An 18,597-nucleotide genomic window follows, 5' to 3' on the forward strand; every position below is an offset into this window, starting at 1 on the left:
GTTGCTGGTTGACCGTTGGGAAAATGCATTTACATTGTAAGTATCATCCTGCCCGCTGAACTGCTTTTTGGTCATTTCGTGTCAGTATATTATAATTTTCTTTTAGAGAAAAATATAAGCAAAACTAATGAAAAATGCTCGAAAACTTTGAGTTTTAACGATAAGGTCAAAATAAATGGTAAAATGAATAGTATCAGAATTGATTTTTTAGTGTAAAAATGTGGTTTTTCGTTAAAGTAAATAGTACCGAGAGCTTTTCGTTAAAATTACCAAAATAATCATATTTTCAAGGTCTTATTTTGATTTAGTGTCTTGTAGTTCAGCTGATTTTATATTATATAGTTGTGGTTCTGAGTTTGAAAGCTTTTTTTCCATTATCACTAGTATCGGTAGTATCGGAAAACAGTCAACACTTCATTCATAAATAATTAACGTCCAATTTATTCACACTCTTAGTTTAGCATCTGACCTCGTCCCAATGCGATTGGTGAGGGTAGAAATGTAAATATTTAATTTATTTTGGAGTGTCAAAAACTATAAGGGTCAATGTTTACTCTTTCATCAAAATCAATGATTTAAAAACAAATTGGTCGTGTCACTAACACTACGGTTTAAAAATAAGTAATTCGACTCACATAAATAGTGGATCTTATTATAATGTATAACGAACTCGTTGTAAAGTATATATATTATCCTTGAACATAAATTAATAAATACATAAAATTGGCCTGGCAATAGCCAAACTTTTTCTTGTTTCTTGTATGATTTCAATTACCTTCCCATTTGATGGATATAAAGAAGAAAATTCTAACACTAAAACAAAGAAAATACACTTTGAATTCTTGAAAAGGCTTTTAAAATAATTGAAAGTGCTTTTAACAAATTATTTTTGAATTTTGTTAAGTGCTTCTTGCAAAATCTTTAAATGATTTCTAAAATTCATTTGTATTTTTAATAATAATTAATTTCCAAATCATTTTTACGATAAACGCTTTCAGCGTTGTTAAAAGCACCTTTAAACTAACTCTTAGCTTTTTATTTATGTAACGGTGTAGATTATCGTCCAAAAAAAAGTACCAAGTGTGAATCGATTTTCGCATGGTGTTGAATTTCCTCTAATACAAGTTAAAACCACCAAAATAATCATATTATTATTATAATAATACAATAATTGTACGATCATTGATGGGGCAGCACCCACCAGGCCCATAACAACTTGTAAAACAAATCCGAAAATCACGACACCACCAATCCTGGTCTTACTCACGGCCCTACGCAACATTCACATGATGATAATTACGTTCAGACGCGAACTCTTATACATGTCACTGTTTATTAGTACTCAATTTCGCCATCAGTTGAACTTAAGACCTCTTCAAGACACATTACAACTAAAGACTAATTACTAGAACTTATTGCTAGTAGCCCATGTGTGGATAAGTACTTGAGAAAACTTTGGATAGATAGTTATACTCTCACAATAGACATGGCAAACAAATTGTGTTTGTCGTGTTCGTATCGTTTTCGTGTCATACTCGTTATCTTAAAGTGTCATGTCGTGTCAAATCTATTATTTTAACGGTTCCTTAACAAGTGACCTGATAAAGACCTGATTCGTTAACGCATCATGTCATTTCGTGTTGAGTTAACAGATCATGCAAGAAATCATTGTACCTAATTTCTAGATCTGAAAAATAGGTTGTGTTCGTTTCACACCTGTTATCTTATCGAGTGCTTATCGGATGATTCGATAACGACCCAATACGTTAACAAATTAACTCATTCTATCCTATGTAACGAGCCCCACTGTATTTTGGATTCATTCTATCCTATGTAAATACGACTTCTAATGCATACAGCTTCATCATGGGAGATCCCTAGTGAATTTTTTCTCAAGCTTTTCTTTTCGTTATTCTTTTCAAGTTGTAATGATAGGGACAGCATTCTAACATCACTAGGCTAAACCTGAATTTCTAGGGTTCCACATGAAATTGTCTCCTTATGGAAATTGACAGCGGCCAAGAAATGAAAACACAAGTTGTCGAATCCGAAAGTTAAATGTGGGTTGACAAAGGTAGGGTACACTGAAACTTGACCCGGACCCGCTTCGTGTATCATTAGGGCCTAAACCCGCTTCGTGTTCCAGAACAGAGAGGCACTAGGGCCTAAACCCTAAAACAGCACAACTGAACTCTAACCCTAAACCTCAAATGTCCGACTTACCGCCGGAGTTACTCGTTGAAATCCTTGTACGGCTCCGGCATAAGGATATACTACTGTGTCTATGTGTCTGCAAAGTTTGGAATGCTACCATCGATGATCAACAGTTCATCAAAACCCATCTCCAACGCTCCATCCAAACCAAACCTTTTCGCAGTATTTTAGTATCAAGAACATTGATTCGTTGGCTATACCCGATGGGTTCTTCGTATTGTTTTTACGACGACAATATTGGCAGCGGCGGAGAAAAAGCTCTGAGACAAGCATGGGCTTCTGCTTACATATGGGGTCATTTCAATGTTTTGATATTCATTCGAACATTTAGGGATTTCATTCATATTATCTCGTGTTTTCGAACGGTGCTCTAAGTGTGTTGATGTATAACAAATTAGATGAACACCGATTCATATTTCTAAGCCTTGAAATTTGCAGAGGAAAGTACCACGAGTTTTCCACACCAGTCAATGGTGATGACAATTGTAGGCTTGTTTTGGAGGTCTTGAGACTCTTATGTATTTGTGAAAATCATTTATTCTTATTTTTTGTAATAAAAAGTTTAAGGAGACGGGGGTTATCCTATTTCAGGATTAGGGCATACCACAAGCCTTTTTGAGGACTTACAGAGATAATCTTAGCCCCTTACTATATTTTTATAGATCATCCACCAAGAGAGATTATCGACAGTGAGAATCAAACTTAGACTTATGAAAAAATATGCAGGGACCAAAATCATAGACCTTGCTTTTTTCTTTTTTCTTTTTCCTTTTTTTCTATTGAAATGGAAGATTCATGTGCCCTTGGTATTTAGGTATTGAATTGTCAACCTTTGGTGCCTTCAAAGGATGATAAAATGGTTCTTTTGAGGCAATATTATCAAGACTACTCTAGCCACGTGCTTTTTCGGTTTGATTTAGAGAAAAAGAGTGTCAAACGAGTTGAAAGAGTGTCAAACGAGTTGAAAATCCTGGTTTGCCCTGTATCTTTGGAGCTACAATTTGCGTGGGGAGTCTTTATCATCTTGAAGGTGATCTTGTGGTTAATGGGAGGTAGAACCAAGTCACTTCGATCTCATAGGAATTCGACCTGAAAACGGAATGCCAACTATCAACTACCTGACGCCCTCCTCCTTCTTTATTCGGGTTTGAAATTGACAACGTAAGATAAATTTACAGAGATGCAGTTAATTCCCTTTTGCCTCTTAAGAAGAAGGCCTAATTGGATAAATGGTCCTCGTGGTCATAAGGTATTCGGATGATAGCCCCTGTGGTAAAAAAATTCGGATTTAAACCCCTGTGGTCTAAGTCTGTTAGGATTTATGCCTATCTGTTAAATAATGCTGACGTGGCTGACACATATATGCCACGTGGCAAAAATAATAATTTTTTTTTTTTTTTAAAAACCTGAATTTTTACAAAAAATAAAAAAATAAAAAAATGCAGATATGCAAGAAGAAGAAGGAAGAGGGAGAGGGAGGAAGGTGCGGGGAGAGGGCTCCGGCGGGGGGGGGGGGGGAGCTGGTCTCCGGCGGGAAGAAGAAGAAGAAGAAGAAGGAAGAGGGAGAGGGAGGAGTCGCGCGGGGAGACCGGCGGGAAGAAGAAGAAGAAGAAGAAGGAAGAGGGAGACGGAGGAGTCGCACGGGGAGAGGGAGGAGTCGCACGGGGAGAGGGAGGAGTCACGCGGGGAGACCGGCGGGAAGAAGAAGAAGGAAGAAGGAGAAGAACGGCGGGGGGGGGGGACAGGCGGAAGGCGGGGGGGGGAGGTTCTGGGTTTATTTTGTTTTTTTGTAAAAATTCAGGTTTTAAAAAAAAATAATAATAAATTATTATTTTGCCACGTGAGCATTATTTAACAGATGGGCATAAATCCTAACAGACTTAGACCACAGGGGTTTAAATCCGAATTTTTTTACCACAGGGGCTATCATCCGAATACCTTATGACCACGGGGACCATTATTTAACAGATGGGCATAAATCCTAACAGACTTAGACCACAGGGGTTTAAATCCGAATTTTTTTACCACATGGGCTATCATCCGAATACCTTATGACCACGGGGACCATTTATCCGATTAGGTCTAAGAAGAAAATTTCAAGTAGCGATGGGTTTCTCGATCTAAAAGTTAAAACAATAGAAGAGGATCAAATTAGGTAAGAAAGTTGTTAACTGCCGCAACATCACATGGATCAGTTTCTAATGTGATCATATCCTTCATTTAGTCCAGGCTTATTTGTTGGAAAATAATAAATTTAGAATTTGGCTCAGCCCATTAGAATTAGGTTTTGTTAGAGATTAGGGTTAGTTTATTATAAATAGAGTGCTTTGTTATTCATTAGTGAATAAGTCAGTCAAGATGTAGCATGTTTGGCTGTTGTAGCTATTTCGACATTTTTGTTTTTTTAATAATATTCTTATTATTTTATTATTTTTTAGTCTTATTCGTTTCGCACTCTGATATTGGTGATTTAATTTGCTTCTGTTTTGTTCATATCAATTTGTCTATCTCGTTGTTTGTTTTGTCCAGTTTGGTTTCGTGAAACTTTTTTGTTTTTTGGTTTGGGTTAACCTTTGTTTGTCGTTAAAAAAAAAAATTTGTCATTGTTCATTGTTGGTCGTTGTTATTGTCCCGTACTCTAGCGTCTAACCTGCATCCCTAGCAATCTCATACTCGCCACTGGTTTTGACGAAGCTCAGACCCGAGAACCACAAACTCGGACCTAGTTCGTCTCCTCCTTGCACCACCTTCATTTGCATCTGCTCTTGATCTGCACCATGATGACCCACTAACTCTGTTGATGCACTTGTTGTACCCGCATCCCTGCTGCCGCATCTGACTGACCCGACCCACCTGCTGCAATCCTTCCCTCTTGCAGAATCACCCGCTCCTGGATTTCATCGCTGCTTTTTTTTTTCTTTTTTTTTTTTATCTATTGAGATGGAAGATTCATGTGCCCTCGGTATTTAGGTATTGAATTGTCAACCTTTGGTGATAAAATGGTTCTTTTGAGGCAATATTATCAAGACTACTCTAGCCACGTTCTTTTTCGGTTTCATTTAGAGAAAAAGAGTGTCAAACGTGTTGAAAATCCTGGTTTGCCCCGTATCTTTGAAGCTACAATTTGCGTGGGGAGTCTTTATCTCCTTGAAGGTGATCTTGTGGTTAATGGGAGGTAGAACCAAGTCACTTCTATCTCATATATAGGAATTCGACATGAAAACGGAATGCCTACTGTCAACTACCTGATGCCAACCTCCTTTTTTATTCAGGTTTGAAACTGAGATGGAGTTAATTCCCTTTTGCCTCTAAGAAGAAAATTTCAAGTAGCTATGGGTTTCTCGATCTAAAAGATAAACCAACAAAAGAGGATCAAATTAGGTAAAAAAGTTGTTAATTGCCGCAACATGACACGGATCAGTTTCTAATGTGATCATATCCTTCATTTAGTCCAGGCTTATTGATCTTCGTAGACAATAACCGTTAGAATTCCTTTGTCCCACATCGGCCAGAAGGCTTGAGAATAAGCCATTTATATAGAATTACCCCACTCTAACTAACACCGAGGCCTTTTGTATTAAAACCCCACACCTGACGGATTGAGCAGGTTGCCAAGTGGGGACAATATTAGTGTTGTTGGAGTGGGCCCATGACCCGTCTACCTGAAATTTAAGAATAACCAAGTTATTACTTGGCCATAGTCCCATTGGATGACAAAGTTAGTGTATAATTGTCTTGCCTCATCCCTGACTTGTATTGTTTTATGTGAAGGATTATAATGCAGTGTACAATTCGCCAGTTTTTTTTTTTTAACTACTTCATTGAAAATGTAATGAATAATTAGGTTTTGAACTCATGAAATCTCTTACTTGTAAATATAGATGAATACTAGTAAAACGTCTTGCTAGTAGGCTAGTAGTTCATGTGTTTCGTACTTTTCTTGAAATGAAATGACATTTTTAATACCATTGAAAGTTTTTAAAGAAAAATGGAGAAGAACAGTCAACCAACTAGAAAATCATGTGCTATTGTAAAAGAACAAATTCCATGTTTTTTTTTTAGTATCATCTGATTCCACGTATATATAATTTTCTTAAAATTGGAGATAGAAACAACACTCTAAACATCACTAGGCTAAACCGGAATTGCTAGGGTTCCACATGTAATTGTCTTCTAAGGTCCAAGCCCAATATATGAAAATGGAATTTGGCAATGGCCGAGAAACATGAGTTTGTGGGATTTCTCTTATACACAACAAAATAAGACCGGTAAATCTTGTTAAACCGTCATTTTTTATTATGGTCTACTGATATATTCTTTTTTACTTATAAGTGAGAGGTCTTAGGTTCAATTCTCGCTAAAGATGAATTTAAATTATTAGCTAATTGTGAGATTTAACCCACTTCCTCACCTCCTTAATATAGATATTATCGTTTGTTGAAGAAATATCATGTTAAATCAAATAATCAAACGGGTCTTAATTTTATTGCGCAACTTAAGTGTAGACTTTTGTTGTGCATTCGAGAATATCTCCCGAGTCTTTTGCCGTTTTGTATTACGTTTGGCCAATAAAGGGAATGAATCTAGAGATCTAAGCTTGTCATAATTTAGATAAATTTAGTATAAATTATCTTATCGTTTGTCTATAAAAAAGTTTTAAAAAAAATTAAGGTGGTTTGGAGTGATTTTGGGAAAGGTAAAATTCAATTGAGTGATTTTATAGAAAAACATATTATATGTGTTTCTTCACAAAAATGATTTTAGCGCACCGCAAATAATGAGTTTTGGTTCTAGATGAAATTATTGGCAATTTAGTATTATTATCCTATGAACTTTTCTTACATTGGCTTTTGCTTATCCAATTGCAGAAAACTCTTTTGATGTATGGCTATGTTTTTGTAAACCAGCAGTCTACCACTTTCATACCAAGATTCATTTTAGAAGACAAAAAACCTTTAAACTTATTTGGGTTCATGTGGCCCTCCATCGATTTCAAGCCTTGAAAGGCACATGCGATGAAATGTGGATAGTATGATTTTGCAAAAAAAAAAATCACCATCATATATACCAACATGGTTGAATTCTTGAATGCCACACATGACAATTGATCATTGTGTAGTTGAGCCTTTCGAGTAAATTCAAGTGGTGAGGGAATGCCATGTGATGTTTTAAGAGAACAATAGATCAGTAATTCGATTCTCCGAAGACAAAAATGAAAATAACAACAACAATTAACAACAAAGCTTTATCCCACTAAGTGGAGTTGGCTGTATGAATTCTAGAATGTCATTGAGTTTGGTTTCCGTTAGCTCCAAGTACTTCATGTCTTATTTTAAAGTCTCTTATCAAGTCTTCATAAATCTTCCTCTACTCCTTTTACCCTGAGCCTTTATCTCATAATCGTATTTTCTAACCGGAGCATTTGTATGTCTTCGGTTCACATGTCCAAACTACCTTAATCGATTTTTTTCTCATCTTATCTTCAATTGCGGCCACTCTTACTTTACATTTGATATCTTCGTTCTTATTCCTGTCATTTTTCGTGTGCTCACACATCTAAAAAAACATTCTCATCTCCGTTACACTCATTTTTTGAACATGGTGCCACATAGAAGTGCCAAAATAAGCATATTGTTACGCAATTCCTACTTCTTGGCTTCAGATTAAATGTGTGCCAAATTTGCAAAAGCAAAGAAGTTGTACTGAAGCCATGTATTGTGTGATTGGACGTGAAGGAACATAACGACTAATATGTGAGGAATAATTTCAAATATTTTTAACTACCTTCAAGTCCTAAGCCCTATATAATAGTGCACTAGGAGCCAAATATGATAGGATTATGTGTTCCAATTGGCGCTTAACATGTTTAAGTTTATGTAATCAAGGTTATATAAACAACAATATCTTAAAATAGTAAGGATTTACCTTAAGAATATAGTATCCATCAGCACTAAGCATGCTTACTCTACTAGTGATTAGTGGCTTTTCCACAAATGCTTGTGACTTTGTTCCACTAGTCGACCTTACAAACTTCTGTATGATTCGTCGTCGATGAGAATTGATTTTATTCATTTTTAGTAATAATTGTTGTCCATAAAACGCATAAAGCTTACAATATATTATTGTTTATCAAGTTATGATTTATGTTACTATTAACGCATCCAACATAAAATTAACATTGACAACCATTTAGTCTAATAAGCTTGATTCTAAAAAAATCAAACTAACTGCATCACATCACATTTGGAAGACGTACTTTTGTAGAATCGAGTATTCTTCGTTAAGTAAATATAGATTGATTTTACTTTTTTGTATTTTTTTATTTTTTTATTAAGAATATCGAAGTTCGGATTACTCAATTTCAATCATACGTCCTAATCAACTCATTTTACTGATTTACCTTACAAAAATTTTCAAAAGTAAATGGCCAAAATTGACTTTTGGGATTCTTAAGCTTTAGACATTGAAATCCAGAGAATATCTCAATCCGTTGTACCAACTTGTCTCCAACTCTATGGGATATACCAGAAGATTCTCCTAACTCCATTATTATAATAATTAAAAGTATTTATCTCTTTTTTACTCAATCATTAAGTTGACGTACATTTCAGACACTCGCAGCAGTACGTGTAAAGGCACTCCTACTCTTGACATCTGTCGGACACCTGTCCACAATATATTGGACAATCAATTAATTAATATTGTAAATTTGGGCATTAATTAATAATTTAGTAATTAATTACTTTGCATTTTAGTCCCTTATTTATTTATTATTATGAAACATTGAACCTGCCTTTTCCAACAAATAAAATACCGCCTTTTGTTTTTTAGAGATTTTTTGTGATCTCTAGCTAATTTGTATTTGTACTCGTGACAAGTGACCCAGTGGATAAATGTGAACAACAATTCCCTAAAGAAAAAGTGGAAGATTTTGGGTTTGATACTTTGTAAACTGTGAATCTGCTTGATCGTGGCTAAGGATATAATGTAATTCCTAACTAGCCTCTGATTCTCCTTACTATCTTTCACTCATCAATTTATGAAAAAACTAGCCTCATCCAAACTTAAAAGAATAGATAACCGTGGTTCGACACCAGTTATTTTTTAAAAACAACAAAACAAAAAAACTAGCATGTATTTGTAATTTGCCAAAGAGAGAAGCCTAATATTTGTGGGTGGCTAGATTGTAAAGGTTTATAAATTATTTGAGTTCCTAATTTATAAATTATTTTATATACATTGGCGATACGAAAGCATAACCTCGGTGTTTTTTTCCCCTTAACTAATCAACGATATTCATTAAAACAATTTCAACAATATAATAAAAGTATGTATACATTATGAATCATAAAATCATAAAAAATAATTTGTAAAAAGTATTTGAGAAAAGAAAACTAAAGTGAACAAATGGTTAAATTATAAATAATTCAATATTATTTCAACATCCAACTATATGGAATATTCCTAAAAAGAAAAAAAAAGCTTTATGGAATAAAGATTATCAGTACGTAAGGATAAGAGAAACATATTCTTATGATATAATGTCATTATATTTGTAACGAAAAATATTCAATTAACACCCATGCAAGTGCCCTCTAAGAAGCTATACTTTCTTTTTCTACCATGAATCGCTTCAATTAATATGACATTGTATTTGTAACAAAAAGACTCAATCGTTACGCGCTAGATCGTGCTAAGAGGTTGATATATATTAACTTTTGTTTCAACAAGGGATCACTTTTAACTTCTCTTTCATTCGTGTCTCTTATAAATGACCACCCGAGAAGAAGCCAAACTGGCACTTTAAGTGTAAGTAGAGTAGTATGCCTTGAATAAAGCAGGTTGTTGGAGTTAAGCTTTATGCGGGCCGAATTTTACAAAATGTATTTAAATCCACCAAAAAAATTGGTTCAAATCTTTTACTTTGATGGATTTTTTGTCCTAAATTTTGAAGTGTCCTTTTGACTAGAAAGTAATTTCTTATAATTTAAGGTCCTTGATTAGTCAAACAAATGTCGATAGAGGACTATTTAGACAAAAACAAAACAGAGAAGATCGTTGTCAAAGCCACCGCCACCTCCTCCCCCTCCAACAGTCGCATTCACATGCATAAAACCCTATTTCCATTTCTCACTCTCCTCCACCGTCCACAACTCTCTCTCTGTCTCTCTCTCTCTCTCTCACACTAAATTCGCAATTGGAATCAGCTGCCGAAGCAGCAGACGGTGAAAAGCTCAGATTTGGTGATTAATGGCGGGGAACGATTGGATAAACAGTTACCTGGAGGCGATTCTGGACGTGGGACCGGGACTCGTCGACGATGCCAAGTCGTCGTTGTTGCTAAGGGAGAGAGGACACTTCAGTCCCACCCGATACTTCGTCGAGGAGGTTATCACCGGCTTCGATGAGACAGATCTCCATCGCTCCTGGGTTCGCGTAAGTCTCACTCTTTCTCTCTCCCTCCCCTCTCTTTTTTTTTTTTCTCTTAGTTTTGTTTCTGCTCTGTTTTCTGTTTGATTGATGATGATGTGTGGGAACCAATGGCAGGCTTCGGCGACGAGGAGTCCCCAGGAGAGGAACACCAGATTGGAGAATTTGTGCTGGCGGATTTGGAACTTGGCTCGCCAGAAGAAGCAGGTTTGTTGCTTTTCGCTTACTTTTCGGGTTGTAAATTTTCGATATAGATTGTTCTTTGTGAGATTTGTGCCTCTTTGATTCGTGTGCTGATAACTCGGAAGCTAAGATTGCTGGATTTGTTTCTGCATTAGTATATAATAATAATAATAACAATAGTTTTTCGGGGTGAATGTTAAATCGAATGTTTTATGTAAAGTTTGCTCCTTTTAATTTGTAATTGTTGCGAAGTACAAATTGTTTGGAGGGTCTTTTCGATTTTGGATTTTGGAGAATGCTGATTCATGAATACGCATTATTTAACGAATGAGACGGTAATTTTAGGTGGAAATCGAAAGAAAGAGTAGAGAAAGCTTATGACGACTTTGTTAAAATGTGATATTTTTCTTCTCACTGTCTATTCTTGTGCAGCTTGAGGGAGAAGAAGCTCAACGGATAGCCAAACGCCGTCTTGAACGCGAAAGAGGTCGCAGAGAAGCTACTGCTGATATGTCTGAAGACTTGTCTGAGGGAGAGAAGGGAGATACAGTGAGTGACATATCATCTCACGGTGATAGTCACAGAGGAAGACTGCCTAGAATTAACTCCGTTGACGCGATGGAGACATGGATTAGCCAGCAGAAGGGGAAAAAGCTATACATTGTACTAATAAGGCATGAACTGAACTTTAATGTTTTAAGTTTTGTGTGTAATCATGGCTATGAATTATTGGTCAGTGTTGCATGGCATCTCAAATGATAATATTAGATAATATAACCATGCTTTCAGTATTTAATGGAAGCATGGAAGTGATAATTTAACATGCTTTGAGTTGCATCAATTTTGCTGCCACAGAGAACTTTATAGTAGTTTAACTTGCTTTCAGTATCTATCTCTCTCAATTTTGAGTTGTACGGAATATGATACAGGGTCTGCATCAATTTTTTTGTTTTCTTAATAATGTTTCTGAAGACAAGTATTCATGCAGCCTTCATGGTCTCATACGAGGTGAACAAATGGAGCTCGGTCGTGACTCTGATACTGGTGGTCAGGTAATATTTTGTTGTTTATGTGGTTTCACTCCCGGTCTCTTATTGCACTGCACATTTGTTTGATATAGTAATTCATTCTGTGTTAGCTTATATAGCTATACCTGTATAATACTGGGTTTATTTTCATTTAGGTTAAGTATGTAGTAGAACTTGCACGGGCATTGGGCACCACGCCAGGAGTGTACCGAGTTGATCTGCTAACAAGACAAGTGTCATCGCCGGATGTAGACTGGAGTTATGGTGAGCCAACAGAGATGCTGACTCCAATAAATGCAGAAGGTTTTGAAGAAGAGATAGGGGAGAGCAGTGGTTCTTATATCATTCGTATACCATTTGGTCCCAAAGATAAATACATTCCCAAAGAAGAACTCTGGCCACACATCCCTGAATTTGTTGATGGTGCATTGAACCACATAATGCAAATGTCCAAAGTTTTGGGTGAACAAATTGGTGGCGGAAAGCCAGTCTGGCCTGTTGCCATCCATGGGCATTATGCAGATGCTGGTGACTCTGCTGCCCTTCTATCTGGGGCTTTAAATGTACCGATGCTTTTTACTGGCCACTCACTTGGCCGAGATAAGTTGGAGCAACTTTTAAAGCAAAGCCGACTTTCAAGGGATGAGATAAACAAAACATATAAAATAATGCGTCGGATAGAGGCAGAGGAGTTAGCCCTTGATGCCTCCGAAATAGTTATTACCAGCACTAGACAGGAGATAGAAGAGCAATGGCGGTTGTATGATGGTTTTGATCCAATACTGGAGCGTAAACTACGAGCTAGGATGAGGCGTAATGTGAGCTGTTATGGAAGGATCATGCCCCGCATGGTGGTAAGTACTGAGATCTTTCATATTCTTGTTGAATGCTTTTCCATAACTCTAGGGGAGGACTTGAAAAAAGGCCCAATTTGAGTAGGGTATGCTTCTGAGTGGTTTTTTTTGCTACCCTGATCAGCACTGTTTAAAAGGTACTCATGGCTTGCTCGATTTATAAACATATCTTACGAATTTGTAGCTCTGTGCAGGTAATTCCTCCTGGAATGGAGTTCCATCATATTGTTCCGCATGATGGTGATATGGATGCTGAAACAGAGGCAAATGAAGACCATCCAACTTCTCCAGACCCACCTATTTGGCCTGAGGTGCTAGTTATTCTTAATTTATTTTACTCTGATTTCTTTCAAAGTATAGCTGATGAGTCAGTTTCAATACGTCCTGCTTTGTAACTTTCAAGCCTTGTGTTTTCATGAATTATGCATTGACTGGTGCCAACCGAATTATTTCATGATGCAGATAATGCGTTTCTTTACCAATCCTCGCAAGCCGATGATTCTTGCCCTTGCTAGACCAGATCCGAAAAAGAACATTACAACTTTGGTCAAGGCATTTGGAGAATGTCGTCCACTAAGAGAGCTTGCCAACCTTGTATGTTAGAATCCTTAATGCACTTTCTTGCTGCAGATACCTTTGTGTTCTATCCGATCCACTGATTGGCTTTGTTGCTGAGCCAATGTCATTTGTTTAACCTTTTTCTTTTCCTCTGTACTCTGCAGACACTCATTATGGGTAACCGTGATGGAATTGATGAAATGTCAAGCACAAGTGCTTCTCTTCTTCTCTCAGTGCTCAAGCTGATTGACAAATATGATTTGTATGGGCAAGTCGCATACCCCAAACACCACAAACAATCTGATGTTCCCGATATATATCGTCTAGCAGCAAAGACAAAGGTACCTATCGTTCAACATTGTATACCTGCCGTGCTCTTGTAAAATTATTTTTATTTTGTAGATACTAAAAATTTACCATTACTCTCATTTTATTGTGGCGTTTAGTTTAATATCATTAGCTACTATTTCATGCCCAAAAACAAGAATCAACTCTTAGTCTACTTAACATAAAACTTGTCCTGCTAATGCTTTTTGCAGGGTGTTTTCATTAATCCAGCTTTCATTGAGCCCTTTGGACTCACTTTAATTGAGGTGCGAGTCTAAAACTTATCAAGAGTTTTGTGTATTTCACTATTTATGATTTCTTGTTCTTTTTTCACAAACGAGTTTAACTTCTGCGCTTTCATTGTACAGGCAGCTGCTCATGGTTTACCTATTGTTGCCACAAAAAATGGAGGCCCTGTTGATATACATCAGGTATGCCTGCTCATTGGTCGTAAAGAATTAATAAAAGTTTCTACTTTATTGTACATTGAATTGTCTTCGGAATTCCAAAACTGATTGGAGTTGTTTCTGCAGGTGCTTGACAATGGTCTTCTTATTGATCCTCATGATCAGCAGTCTATTGCTGATGCTCTCCTGAAGCTTGTTGCGGATAAGCAGCTTTGGGCAAGATGTCGGCAGAATGGGTTGAAGAACATTCACCTATTTTCGTGGCCTGAGCACTGCAAAACTTATCTATCCCGAATAGCCAGTTGCAAACAGAGGCAACCACAGTGGCATAGAAGTGAGGATGGAGGAGACACTTCAGAATCAGAATCCCCTAGTGATTCCTTGAGAGATATACAGGATTTATCTTTGAACTTGAAGTTTTCAATGGATGTAGAAAAGAGCGGAACTAGTGTAAATGATAGTTTAGATTCGGAAGGAAATACTGCTGACAGAAGAAGTAAAATAGAGAGTGCTGTTTTGGCATGGTCAAGGGGTATTTCAAGGGACACGCGGAAGGCTGGGATCTCTGAGAAAGCAGACCATAACAATGCTGGAAAGTTCCCAGTTTTGAGGAGGAGGAAACATCTTATCGTCATTTCTGTGGATTGTGAAACCGTTACAGAACTTAATGAAATTACAAAAAATATTTTTGAGGCTATGGGAAAGGAAAAGGATGAAGGCTCTGTAGGATTCATATTGTCAACATCCTTGACCATAATCGAGATACGTTCATTTCTGGTTTTCGGGGGCTTGAACCCTAAAGATTTTGATGCATATATTTGTAACAGTGGCAGTGACCTCTACTATCCATCTATTAATTCTGAGGATCGCCCCTTTGCGGTCGACTTTTATTACCATTCACACATTGAATACCGTTGGGGTGGAGAAGGATTGAGGAAGACATTGTTACGCTGGGCAACTTCAGTTAATGATAAGAAGACTGGGAGTGAGGCAATTGTTTCTGCAGCTGATCAACTTTCAACTGACTATTGTTATGCTTTTAAAGTGCAGGCACCAGGAAAGGTAAGTGTTCATCAATTTTGATTCTGGATCAGTTTGGTATGAATTCTTAAATTAATGAGAAAATCATTGGTACGTTGATACGCTGGGCAACTTCAATTAATGATAAAAATTGCCCTTAAGAGTTTTTATTGAAGCATGTAATATTTTATAGTGTAGTACATTGGATGTACATCATCGGAAATTCTTTTATTTTATCTTTGCAGTTACCCCCGGTAAAGGAGCTTCGGAAGGTGCTGAGGATTCAGGCTTTACGATGCCATGTAATTTACTGCCAAAACGGGACCAGAGTGAACGTAATTCCAGTATTGGCCTCTCGTTCTCAAGCCCTCAGGTACAGTATTTATGCATTACTTATCTGCACTATTGACTTAATTTATAGTGAATTTTCGCTTTATGGTTTATCGGACCAGAATGAACTCATCACGTCCACGGTAACAGTCTGGTAGAATCTAATTACAGGTACCACTCAAAAGTAATAAAGTGAATGCTAATGTCCTGTTGTCGACAAATCCAAACGATTGTTGGTTTAGTAAAATTGTAAAACTGCTTTGGAATTGCTTTGAATCTTTGATCACTGAAACAAGCATTTGCTTCAGGTATTTATATCTCCGATGGGGGGTAGACTTATCGAAAGTGGTGGTTCTCGCTGGAGAGTGCGGGGACACGGACTACGAAGGATTGCTCGGTGGACTGCACCAAAGTGTAGTACTCAAGGGAGTTGGCAGCAATGCAATCAGTCAACTCCACAATAACCGCAACTACCCTCTATCCGATGTCCTGGCACTCGACACCCCCAACATAGTTCAGACCAGTGAAGGTTGCGGGAGCGACGATATCCGTGCTTCCTTGGAGAAACTAGGAGTTCTCAAGAACTAGAAGTGTGCATTATTTGTAAAGCCTTCCCCATGAGCAGTTTTTTTTTTCTATATCTTGAACCTTTTGCCGCCCCTCCCCGAAAATTCGTTTGCCGGGGGATTACATAAAGCTCAATACTTGTATTTTCATCAAATTTAAACCTTTTGTTATTTTCTGGCTATATTTTTAGTTAAGAAATAAAAATAGTCAATATATGTGGAGATTTGGAAGAGGACGATCTCTCTGCGCGATTTCTTATGTTTATCCGTAGCTTGCCTTTACTTAGCTGTTGATGCCATGACTCAAAACCAGGAGAGCAATTTTCATGGACATGTACACCGTCATAGTGGCGTGCGGTCACATATTAACATTATAGTGTTGACATGAGATGTCACAATTTTGGTGTTTTCGTATCATTGATTCCTCTCTCCAAGAGTAGATTATGAAAGATGTGGATTTGGATCAATATTTGTTTGTGGAGAAGATTTACTTGGAACAAGGTCTTGTTCATCGTCTTGTGGCGTTCAATCCATTAATATGCATTGCTATGTGAAGAAAAATTGCATTATTGGATTGGGATGTCAAAATCGTTTTGAACCTGTTTTATGGTGTTCCAAATCTTTTTCTTGGTGTCCCAGTAAATCCGTTTTTTGTAAATTGATCTCGTGTTAATATTTGCAAAAGTGTGGGTCTCCTCCTCGAGTACACTTGTAGACGTGCCATTGTTAAACTTCCATGGAAGAGCACGTGTCCGTAGGGTCACAATGTATTTATCAAAACGAATTCAGATCTTATTCGGATCTCGCAGTTCGGAATTGATAAATCGAGAAATTCGAATCATTTAAAAGAGGGAGAGAGAGATTTGTATCTTTGGTTTGTGTGAGATATGCCAGTGTGATGTACTAATGGGATTGTAAGATTTAGAATGAGTTGTCCGGTTTTTTTGGCCCGTTGACTTCGGATTACGAGATTCGAAGAAGATATTGATTTTATGAAACGTAATATCTACAGTGGCAGAGCCACATGGAGACTAGGGTAGTCCAGGGCCCATCCTGGAAATAAATTTATATCGATTATGTAGTAATTTTTGTAATCATGTGCATGTGGTGTGTTGGTATGTCAGGTTTTAAAGGTTTCATTAGGTCTGGGGTCAACGCCTGCTGATGGAAAGCTACTTTTTGGTATTTTTTTTTACCAATTACCATATATAACTACCCTTCTGCTAACATTCTGATTTCTTTTAAACCAATTATTTTTTTGTTAGTTCATGTAAAACAAGGTATATATATATTCAGGAGAAAGATTGAATGATATTAAAAAAAAAGTATCGTAATAATAACTTATTTTTTTGTTAGTTCATATAAAACGAGGTATATATATTCGAGAGGAAGATTCAATAATATTAAAAGAAAAATATCGTAATAATAGTTTGAGCTAGTTATAACGCTATTATCAATGTTGCGTTAGATGTCAACACAGGTTCTATTTACTATGATATCTCTCAATACTAATTTTTTCATACAAATTTTAAAGCTCCATCACTCTTGTTTGATTCAAATTTTCCATGATATTACTAATTTTTTTTCTAATTTCTTTCATTAGTTTAAAGGCTCCTCCTGGCATGAATTTCTGGCTATGCCACTGAATATCTAATGTACAGCTTCTTCCCGGTCGAGATTGAATATATTAGATTTCTCCCCAACTAGTTTGAACAAAAAACATTACGAAAGGAAAAACCAAATTATGTTATATGGGAAGTTGTTAACCAACATTATCTCATGGCTGTTTTATTTCTTCGTAATTATGATGAAATATTTGAAATATTGACGTGCAGCCATAGTTAATAAATCGAAATCAATTTATCGTCTTCGATCTTGACCAAAAACCAAATGAAAAGTATGCTTGCAAGTTAATAGTTAGGTTGGTAAGAAGGCGCAGTATTGATGGCGTGTAGGATAATGGGTAGGAATAAGATAAAAAGTTCGAGGTTGGAAACTCTTTAGGGTTCGTCCATTCGTTTGTAAAACGAAAACAACAAATAGAATTTGCATTTTTATATTTGAGAATTTGTCTAACAATTTAGTTTAAGAATAAAAACGTTTAAAATACGTTTTGGAACAAAATGTCAAAGATGGTGATGGTGGCATTAGTGATGGTAGTGATGACAAACATGATTTTTTTTATAATCAAACTGTAACTTGTTTTATAATATACCTTTTATTTTTTTGTTATTTTGAAAACTATTTTTGAAAAGCAACGGAAACATCTAAAGAACTTATGCTGAATATTATTTCCTACGCTTTTCGATTTCACGTATACTTTCACAAATCAATCTACTGAACATATTTTTCACCCGTTTTTTATTTAGAAAACAAAAAATTGTTTTACAAAGCGTTAATGAACATACCCTTATTTTTCACTAAAAACAAGTCGTTAGGTTTGTATGTAAGATGAAATTACCAGTTTCCAAAAAAAAAAAAATGAAATTACCATGCATCGGAACTCATCCTTGATCATCCACGATCAGGAAGCAACGAGGCAAATTTTGTCATACAAATGGGTGACACCATTGCATCGATCCACGAGCCATAAGATATATTATATGAGAAATTTTTCGTTGCGACCGAAATATGAATGTACACTACGTGTTTTCGTATAAGTGATGAGAAATTTTATTTT

The 18,597-nt window shown here is 36.5% G+C and overlaps 1 protein-coding gene across 1 annotated transcript; it reads left to right on the forward strand.

Moving 5' to 3' along the window:
* The first annotated feature begins 10,220 nt into the window (after positions 1 to 10,220).
* LOC103447799 (probable sucrose-phosphate synthase 1) lies at positions 10,221 to 16,153 on the forward strand. Its single transcript, XM_008387006.4, has 13 exons — positions 10,221 to 10,650; positions 10,762 to 10,851; positions 11,260 to 11,501; positions 11,816 to 11,879; positions 12,011 to 12,709; positions 12,904 to 13,020; positions 13,172 to 13,303; positions 13,432 to 13,608; positions 13,807 to 13,860; positions 13,963 to 14,025; positions 14,128 to 15,063; positions 15,267 to 15,394; positions 15,660 to 16,153. The coding sequence occupies exons 1-13, from the start codon at positions 10,465 to 10,467 to the stop codon at positions 15,937 to 15,939; spliced, it is 3,168 nt and encodes a 1,055-aa protein (XP_008385228.2). The 5' UTR covers positions 10,221 to 10,464; the 3' UTR covers positions 15,940 to 16,153.
* The last annotated feature ends 2,444 nt before the right edge of the window (positions 16,154 to 18,597 follow it).

Source organism: Malus domestica, chromosome 02 (assembly GCF_042453785.1).
Source record: "Malus domestica chromosome 02, GDT2T_hap1".
Classification (NCBI taxonomy): domain Eukaryota; kingdom Viridiplantae; phylum Streptophyta; class Magnoliopsida; order Rosales; family Rosaceae; genus Malus; species Malus domestica.

What these genes read in the sequence shown, in the direction of transcription:
- LOC103447799 (XM_008387006.4), top strand. Translation starts at nt 10,465, where the DNA reads ATGGCGGGGAACGATTGGATAAACAGTTACCTGGAGGCGATTCTGGAC. An exon ending in TGGCTCGCCAGAAGAAGCAG is followed by an intron (nt 10,852 to 11,259) that starts GTTTGTTGCTTT and finishes ATTCTTGTGCAG; the next exon opens with CTTGAGGGAGAAGAAGCTCA. An exon ending in TCTCGTTCTCAAGCCCTCAG is followed by an intron (nt 15,395 to 15,659) that starts GTACAGTATTTA and finishes CATTTGCTTCAG; the next exon opens with GTATTTATATCTCCGATGGG.